This window comes from Oncorhynchus clarkii, chromosome 3 (assembly GCF_045791955.1).
Source record: "Oncorhynchus clarkii lewisi isolate Uvic-CL-2024 chromosome 3, UVic_Ocla_1.0, whole genome shotgun sequence".
NCBI classification, from domain to species: Eukaryota; Metazoa; Chordata; class Actinopteri; order Salmoniformes; family Salmonidae; genus Oncorhynchus; species Oncorhynchus clarkii.
This window is the reverse complement of record NC_092149.1, coordinates 16,417,790-16,427,736: the sequence shown is the minus strand read 5'-3', so window position 1 is coordinate 16,427,736 and position 9,947 is coordinate 16,417,790. Positions and strand designations below refer to the sequence as shown.

Below are 9,947 nucleotides of genomic sequence, written 5' to 3'. Positions count from 1 at the left end.
ACCCTGTATGGACACGCCCCTTTGTGTGCTACGGGCTCTAAACCCCGCCCCTTTCAGAATGTCAAGGTCATAAGGAAGTTGTGACGAGTTAGCCTATTAGAAATGTAGTTTATGTAGCCTAACAATAAAGCTGCATTAGCTATAGTATGAAAACATTAGTTGAAATACTTAATTATTCAAATGAGTCTTGCTGTGTTCATCTCCTTGCCTGGTATTTAAACTAAAGTAGCATTGATTTCGTGGGTGATAGTGAATAGTGTTGGCCTGAATATTGAGTGAAGTGCTTTCACTTTGATTTCTTTTGCTTTCAGGGAAGTTCATCAGACTCTCTGTATCTTTTTTTCACTCAAGGCCGCCACGTTTACCTTCCCATAACTTTAATTCTGATGCATAGGAACAGACGAGGAAACACTACACAGATATAATAAGTCCTTGGATGGCCAAATTATATAATAGAGGGTCTGTTCCTGTGTGACCTTCTCACTAGATAGGGAGAGCCAGACAGCGAGAGCAAACGGGGATCAAATCCCTTTCCTCCACAGTGTGACATTTACAGTCCAAAGACCATGACCCTTCACTTTCAACCTCTCTCCTCTCCTTCTCTCCTCTCCTTCCCTGTCTGGGATGTGAGGAGGGCTGTGTGGACCTATGGCCATGTCCTGGTCAGGTAAGTCTATAGAGTCTGAACACACCACATTTTGCACATTCTCATGCCTGAAGCCAAGACACAGTTCTCACAGAAATAACTTGTGTGGGTGTGTTTTTGTCTGTCTACTCAAGTGACTGTGTCTAAGGAGTTGAGTTCTATCTATGTCAGAGTAACCGAATGGCAAGTCTGGTTATAACACAAGACTGGGTCCGTGGATCTGGTTTTGTTCACTTGGTGTCTCAAAAGAACATTTGGAACAAGAAAACACAAGGATTTTAGTTCTTTAAATGAAACTACCCCTCCAGTCTTCTCTTACATACAGAAATCCAGTCTGTCTGAACGTGGTAGGGACAAGTATATATGTACAGAAATCCAGTCTGTCTGGCCGTGGTAGGGACAAGTATATATGTACAGAAATCCAGTCTGTCTGGCCGTGGTAGGGACAAGTATATATGTACAGAAATCCAGTCTGTCTGGCCGTGGTAGGGACAAGTATATATGTACAGAAATCCAGTCTGTCAGGCCGTGGTAGGGACAAGTATATATGTACAGAAATCCAGTCTGTCTGGCCGTGGTAGGGACAAGTATATATGTACAGAAATCCAGTCTGTCAGGCCGTGGTAGGGACAAGTATATATGTACAGAAATCCAGTCTGTCTGGCCGTGGTAGGGACAAGTATATATGTACAGAAATCCAGTCTGTCTGGCCGTGGTAGGGACAACTATATATGTAGCCCTGTGTCATGTGGCAACTTTCCCTAATTTGAAAGCCTTATCTTTTGATTTAACATGAAACAGCCCACCTTGTATATTCCAGTGTACCACCCTCCTAAACCTAATAGTTGGTTCATTGCAGAATTCCCTGACCTCTCTCTTTGGTTATATGACAGGGTTATTCTTGGAGATCTAAACATTCATGTGTTTAGCCCAAATAATGCACTAGCTAGGGAGTTTTGAACCTGTTAGGAACTTTTAACGTTGTGCTACATGCCACAGGGCCGACACACATTCAAGGCCATACTGTTGATCTGGTGCTGTCCTATGGTCCGAATATTGATTACTTGGAAACTATTGATGTGTGTGTCTCTGACAATCTCAGTGTTCTTTTTAAAACGCTTTCTCCTACTCCTCCTAAAAATGTGTTTGTCGCCACTCACGCTCACATCATTATCTCCACAACTCCTAGTAAGTTCCTCTACCAATGCCTTCTGATTTGTCGTCACAACGATGATTTTCTGGAAAGCTGTGATATATGTGAGGCCACTTTAGACTCAGTGGCACCAGTTAAAACCAGAAATAAAGTGCCGGCCAGCGTCTCACCACGATTAAACGACCACACATCTACTTTCAAAAGTGAACTTGGAAAGGCTGAACGTAAATGGAAGGCCTGTAAACTTCAGGTATTCTATGAGATAATGAAGGAGCTGATGAGAAATGATAATGTTGCTGGTTAAAGATGCAAGAGCGAACTACTTCTCTACCCTGATCTCTGAGAACTCCCCCAACTTTAGAAAATATTAGATCCCAGATTGACAGTAGCTGATTCTATACCAGCATTGCTGGCCAGGAGCCACTTGAGGCAACTACTCTGAGACTGTCTACTGCTTCCTTTTTCTCCTTTGAGCAAATATCCTTTGAGTGCCTCCTTGATACTGTAGGTCACCTGAAGACCTAATCCTGCCCCTTGGACATGATCCCTGCTAGATCACGCCTACTGTTGGGTTGGCCCTTACATCCTGCCTATTGTAAGTAGCTCCCAGTCTTCTGGCTCCTTTTCAGCCTATTTTAAAACTGATCTGGTCCAACCTCTCCTTAAAGAGCCCAATATAGAACCCTCCTCACTGAGTAATTATAGACTTATCTCTAAACTTTTTCTCCAAGATTTTTTGAAAAAGTCAAGCTTTTCAAGCTTATTTGAGTATGAACAACTTATCTGAAAATTTCCAGTCTGGCTTCCGCTCACTTCACAGCACGGAAACTATTAAAAGTCAGTAATGACTTTCTGTTGGCTGCCGATCCTGGCAAATGCTCTACCCTAGTTCTTTTGGATCTCAGTGCCGTGTTTGATACTATTGATCATAATATTCTTGTCACGCAGCTGTAGAGGTGGATGGGAATCCCCGGCGTTGCCCTCGATTGGTTCAGGTAATATTTATGTAAAAAATATTTCTCAGTGAACATATGTGGTTCAGTATCATCCCCAGCACCTATTCACGATGGTGTCCCTCGGGTCAATTCTGGGGTCAAATCCTTTTTTCCCCTGAAACACATTCAGTGACGTTTGTCCATGTATGATTACCTTCTTTTTTAAAGCAATGAGCATGTGCTATGACAATTATAAAATGAAAGGACACATCTATGGTTAATACAAAATGCTGGATACCATTACTGCCTATGCGGTCGCTGGTTACAAAGGTCAATGGTTTGAATCCTCAAACCGACTACTGTAGGTGAAAAATCAGTAGATGTGGCCTTGAGCAAGGCACTTAACCCTAATAATGGCTGATCCCTGGCCGTGAACACACTCTCTGAGGGTTGTCCACAGAAATCCCTCCAAAAATCTAATTCACACGGGTATGAAACACACTTGTACATGTGTGAAATAGTACAAATGTAAACACCCAAGTAATTACTATATTGCAAAATGTAAATTGGTTTTCAATAATTTCTAGGTCAATAAAGACTTGTTGGAACCAGGGAGGGGCGTCGGGGATCTTCTCTTTCTGCTCTCTATAGGAATATAAAACAACCAACTAGTAGAGTCTGAACCCGTAGGCCTTTGGCCCATATGCCTCTACAAGCAAAACACACAACAACTTGTACCTAAATATCACAGTGAAGGAAATAACACAGAACTAGCGCAACATGTTCTCAAACACAGCGTGACATGCCATGACCCATGACACATGAACATCATGTTCAACAGCAAAATAGCAGTCATGCCACCCAGCACTAATATTTTTGTCACAGGTGTTGTGATTTAGGGTGGTGACGAGCCAATGACCTGGGCATAGTTGAACTACCACGACCCCATGTGAACACGCACTGCTCTTGGCCTCCGCTGCACAGCTTAAGGTCAGAGAGGTGAAGTAAAGGTCGTTCTATAAATAGAATCAGACCGGTCTACTCCTCGGTGGATGGTATACACTGGTGATACTGTGTACTGTACTTGACCCTGCTTAATATCACACCACATGATCACACAGTCATCATAGGTCATACTGTAATCCATGGTAGGCTCATATAATGGCCAACTTCTCCCTTAATTGAGGGTTTTCATGTAGGCCTACAGATTTCTGTAAGAAAATATTTTATTTGTGTCTGATAACTAAACATCTCAAGTGCTTTTGAGAAAATCAGAAGAAGCCAAAAGTAGTTTAGAATACTAAAGAGGAGCATTGGCCTGGCCCTAAATCTAGACCCAGAAGACCCTAGACCAGATGGTGCGAGGCTGAGAGTAAAGGAAGACTACTGTTGTAGGCTATGTGTCAAATATACAGTGCTCTCCGTAATTATTGGGACAGTGAAGCATGTTTTCTTCTTTTGGATCTATACTCTAAAAGTTTGGATTTTGAAATCAAACAATGACCATGAGGTTAAAGTGCAGACAGTCAGATTTAATTTGAGTGTATTTCATCCATATCAGGTGAACCGTTTAGAAATTACAGCACTTTTTGTACATAGTCCCCCCATTTTTAGGGGAGCAAAGGTATTGGGACAAATTCACTTATGTGTGTTAAAGTAGTAACAAGATAATTGTGCATCTAACTTTCTCACTCATCTTTATTCACAATTCATTCAGGACTATATGTAATCATGGTAGCATCCACATTAATGTAGAAGTGTTTAGAAACATATTATATTCTTATTTTTAATAAAAGTGACTCCAAAATGACACAATACATTATTTATCATTAATTTCTATTGGGCACAAAATAATCTGAAACTCAACCAAAACAAACCGCAAATGCATCCAACAAGTTTGTAGAGTCACAAGCTTGATGTAATCATTGGTGCTATGAATATGAGACCAAATATTTAACTTTTACTGCTTGAATAGAGCAACCCTACAACCCTGGTGTTGCCAGCACTGTTCATGCTCCGACTAACTTGAGTTATCTGAAATATCTTCAGATTTGACCTCTGGTAAAACATGCATCAGAAAGGTGTACACCTGGGTTCATATGCTGCTGAATTATCATCAGTCTCATAATGTCCATTAACAGAGTCCAGCACTAAGTCTGGAGTCTGGAATGCACATCGGTTTGGACCTTGCAACATGACAGACTAATTCAGACTGACCTCTTGTGGTTTACTTTAGGGACTGCATCCAGTCTTTTAACCTGAGTTAACCTCTTCTGTGAGGAACACACTACTGACTCTCTAGAGCCCCCAATCTCAACTCTGGACCTCGAAGTCACTTCCACTGCATGTTTTCATTGTTCCCCTCTAATCAGGGACCTGTTTAGAGCTGGGACACCAGGTGTGTGCAATTAATTACCAGGTAGAACAGAAAACCAGCAGGCTCCAGACCTCGTAGGGTCAGAGTTGAGTACCCCTGCTCTAGAGACTCAGTATTCACCATGGTGAAATGCCCTCTTTCTCCAAACCAGAACTGACCCTTGTGAAATGCCCTCTTTCTCCAAACCAGAACTGACCCTTGTGAAATGCCCTCTTTCCCCAACCCAGAACTGACCCTTGTGAAATGCCCTCTTTCCCCAACCCAGAACTGACCCTGGTGAAATGCCCTCTTTCCCCAACCCAGAACTGACCCTGGTGAAATGCCCTCTTTCCCCAACCCAGAACTGACCCTGGTGAAATGCCCTCTTTCTCCAACCCAGAACTTTATTTAAAGAGAGAAGACTGTTCTGTTTGGGAAGTACTTGTCATATATGCAAGAGTATATGCACCTTCTATAAGTGAGATACTAACGACATAGTAAATTCAGTTTGGAAGCATCAGTGGTAGCTTGATTAGCGTAGCTCCATGTCCTAATTGGTCCTCCCACACAACCCCACCATTTAATGCAGGCATTTCATTTAGCTCTGAGGAAGACATGTACCTTCTCTCTCTCCCTCAGCTGCCTGTGGCAGATTTAATAAAAACGACCATGGAAACAGAGGTATAAATATCTGCTGTGAGAAATTGAACCTTCAAATTGAATGGAAATGCATGAATATGTAGATGACGCATGCCAATGTGAAATGAACACATGGAGGAGTGGAGGATTTGAGGATGAATCTGCCACTGGAAGATGTCAGGACTTTAATAGAACAACACTCAATACAACGTGGTTCAGTGTACATGTATTCATGCCAAATGTCTAATCAATAGCAGAGAGAAGAAACATTGGACTTTAATTATATTTTTATATTTTTTTCAAATATTTATTTCCATTAAACATGCCATAACACAACTATTCCTGCAGGATTAACAAGGACAATATTAGTCAAGAAAGACAACACTTTTAAATATCTAGTTTTAAATAAAGTGCAGATTTACTGTCAAAACAACACTCAGAGACTTAAAATAGAATAACATCTTGATGTAAACATAACTCTGATACTTTCAAGATTCAAATGAATAGATGTACAATATAAGTACAGCTAACCCCTTCCAACAGCCAGGAGACATACAGAGTAACTTTCTTTAAGCTCGATGGAACCACATTAGCAATACAGCAAGTACACTACAGCAAGTACACTACAGCTACGCTACATGTAGACCTCCTTTGTACTCACATTAACATCCTTGTATTCACCACATGTGTGTAAATGACTGTGTGCTGTGTAGCAGCCTACTGTGTGTTCGTCCTCATATCCCCTGAGGGGCGTCAGTCCCTTCCTCTCTCTCCACTAGCAGCCCAGTCCACTCATTGACCCGATCCTGTCCAGTTTGAGTCCGAAGCATCCTCGGTTCCACCCCCTCCTCGACCGGTCCATCACAGCTCTTTTCTGACTGGCCAGGGTCCCCTTCAGGAGGCGGAGCCAGGTGCTGTCACCCTGTGCTGGTATGTCAGCCCATTTGGGGTACTCAGCGACTTTGACCCCGGAAGTGAAAGCCGAGGAGGGCTCCTCTGGTTGGCTGCTCACCAGGTTCTCCAGGTCATCCAGGGTCAGGTCGTTGTAGCGATCCAGAAACTGCTCAACAAACTAGGCAGGAACAACAAATATGCTGTTATTATTATGCAATAAACATGTTATTATTACTACGCAGAAAAGTCACGAGAGCTCAGTAAAAAAGTTATTGATGATCCATCTCTGCCCTCAATCCAAATATACCCACTACTCCACTCTTCCCCATCTCCCCTCTGTCCCACTCTCCCCAGCTCCCCCTACTCTCCCCCCCGTAACTTTACACTCCCCCTCTTTCTCCATCCCCATCCCCTTTTCCTATTCTCCTCCCATTACCCCTCTCCCTTCACCCTCCTTACCTGGATGGCATCAGGTGAGGGGTGCAGGGTGCGCCCCTCTGTGTGCCCCAGGGGTGTTATCAGGAGCAGAGCAGCACAGAGCAGAGCTGGGTACAGCATGGCAGCAGTGAGTAGAGGGAGGGCAGGAACAGTAATGCAGGAGACTGGCTGGACACGACTACACTGACACTGCAATGACAACAGGATTCTGTAAAAACAGAGGAATTCATATTAATATGCCAATATAGATAATACAGTGACTATTGATACAACTATAATACATCTCTAAAACCATACAGAGAAATGTTTATGACTACACATCACACAGAGCAATGACCACCACCACGACTCTACTGACCATAAAGGTAAATCCATGATCATGCTTTATGATGGCTTTTAATACTCTGATGTTAATAATCAAATACATGAGAAAAACTTCATTTTCGCCAAGGGAGAAATTGCCTTGTACACACAATATACTGCTGTATGAAAAGCTGAGACGAGGTAGAAATTGTGACATTATGTCTGTGAGATGAGTAGTGATTTTCATTTAATAACTTGTAAAAAATCAGATCTACAAATGAGCCCCTGATTCCTCTATAACAAATCAGTACATTATACTTCCTGGTTCTTCAAGATCAAATAGACATGGATGCATTTAAGTATTTACTCAAAAATAATTATTATTACATGACAACGTACTAAATAAAATAAAAACATTCATTGTATATGATGAAATATGCAGCAATACCTACTTTTTGGTACAAATTCCATCTTCCTATGTACCTAATCAACCTGAAAGTACAGGTGCATAACCTCTCATCCTTTCGCTAAACAAACAAATAAAGAATGCATGAAACAACTCACACTTTGTCTTCTTCTCTTGTCTCCGATGCTGTGGGTCACTGTGTGCTCTCACAGGCTGGTTGCATCTCTTTCTCTCAGTCTTTCCCTCTCTATCAGCTACCTCTCACTGTTTGGCACCTGCTGAAAGCATCACTATCTCACGCTTTGCCCCTCCTTTTCTCCTCTTCCCTCTCTCTCACTGATGTTATTGAAGGGATGAGTTATCCTCTTGTGTTCGCTTGGCAGAGGTTTAATGTTAGTGTATCAGCTGGGATGATGCGGTGGGTTTATACCGGCAAATATCCTCCCTCCGGCCCCCTCCATCTCCCCTCCCCTACTTCATCACTGGGATGATGTCATGGCAGTAGGAGTGTTTGTCATCACCAAGGTGACTAGAGGTTGCCGGTGGCCACACCTCCCCTGCTCGGAACACAATGATGTCACGGGAGGACACCCGCCAGGGTCAAAGGGCAAACAGAACATGACAAGAGCGCCCAACGGGTACAGTGGCTGGGGAGGACCAATTTTTGTAGCTGGACCTACAGTGGAGGTCGTCCTCCATCGGTCTGGTAACCCCACCACCCCATCAGTAGGTGTGTATATCCCTGCACTGTATTTGTGTCATAGCATCTCTGCTGTGTCATTGCAAAGCCTCACTTTCCATCCTGTGTGTTTATAGCCTCGCTCTACCCTGTGTGTTTATTGCGCTCGCTCTACCCTGTGTGTGTGGTGCCTTCTCTCCCTCATACAGTGAGCTACAATCTGTCAGTACCATCTGCTCTCAGCCCCCTGCAGCCTCTCTGCCATAACACCAGCAGGCATTGCAGATTAATCTCAGCACCCAGGACCAAATATCTCATACATGCTGGTGTTGTCTGTCATAAGAGACTACCAGCAGATATTATTTGGCTATACTCTACAGCTGTGTTGTAGTACATATTGAGTGTCTCAGTCCTGTCTCGGTGTAGGGTTTATTTGTACTCGGTCTTCCCGTAATTTCTTCCCGAGACCAGAGTAAAAAACTCATAACTTGAAACATGAATGTCTTAACAGTCTTTATACCTAATTATAGACAATATGTTTGCGCAGTGGCAAACCTATAGGCCTCCAGTGATTCTGAAAGGTTTGTGATTCTGAAAGGACATCAACCATAATACCAGCGTACTCATGTAGGAGAGTGCACTTTTTGTAAAACACAAAAGGGCCGGTGTAGTGTAAGGTATACGCAGGTATAAACCGTATATCCAGTTTGTTTTCAGTGGGCATAGCATATACTCACTTAATAATCCCTATTGATGCGTATCAAAGTAGTGTAGTGGTCGTATACGATTTATCAATGACCCAGATAAAGCATGCACAAAGTATCCTACACAATCGCGAAGAACGTGGGGCGGCAGGTAGCCAGCCTACTGTTGGGCCAGTAACCGAAATGTTTCTGGACGAGTCCCCGAGCTGACAAGGTAAAAGTTCTGCCCCTGAACAAGGCAGTTAACCCACTGTTCCCCGGTAGGCCGTCATCATGAATAAGAATTAGGTCTTAACTGACTAAAATAAAAATATATTCACATGCGCGCCGCACACACAGCCTAGTTTCAGAAGAATAACATCTGCAGGCAGCTCTCAACTGTTTTTTACGTGGAGCAGCTCACAGAAGAATGACATCAGTAACCGGTAGGAAAGACGTTTCAATTTTGTCAACTCAAACCATCTCTGGCCTCCAGATTAGCTGCAGGGAACTAGAGTGGAGACCATAAAAACACAGACACTAACAGGACAGAAATATCCTATCTATTAAGCATTAATTCCCAACTATTAATATCAAATAAATCAGGTAAATATGTTACTTTTATATCACACTTTACACAGCTAGAGATGCAGGTGTCATTTTGTTAGCTAGCAAGAACTTGAACAACTGTTATACAGTTAGCATATCTCTTGCGTTCGCAAATTCATTCTGGCTATCTACTCTGATTTCAGAGTACTCTCGTCTGAGTTTGCCAGAGCGCAGAACAACTGATGAATTTACACATGGCTGAATAT

At 42.7% G+C, this 9,947-nt stretch overlaps 1 protein-coding gene across 1 annotated transcript; it reads right to left on the bottom strand.

Moving 5' to 3' along the window:
* Positions 1 to 6,029: 6,029 nt before the first annotated feature.
* LOC139405764 (C-type natriuretic peptide 1) lies at positions 6,030 to 8,120 on the bottom strand. The gene is made up of 3 exons (XM_071148188.1): positions 7,929 to 8,120; positions 7,083 to 7,269; positions 6,030 to 6,801 (listed from the first exon to the last, which is right to left on the bottom strand). The coding sequence occupies exons 2-3, from the start codon at positions 7,179 to 7,181 to the stop codon at positions 6,505 to 6,507; spliced, it is 396 nt and encodes a 131-aa protein (XP_071004289.1). The 5' UTR covers positions 7,182 to 7,269; positions 7,929 to 8,120; the 3' UTR covers positions 6,030 to 6,504.
* Positions 8,121 to 9,947: the final 1,827 nt, after the last annotated feature.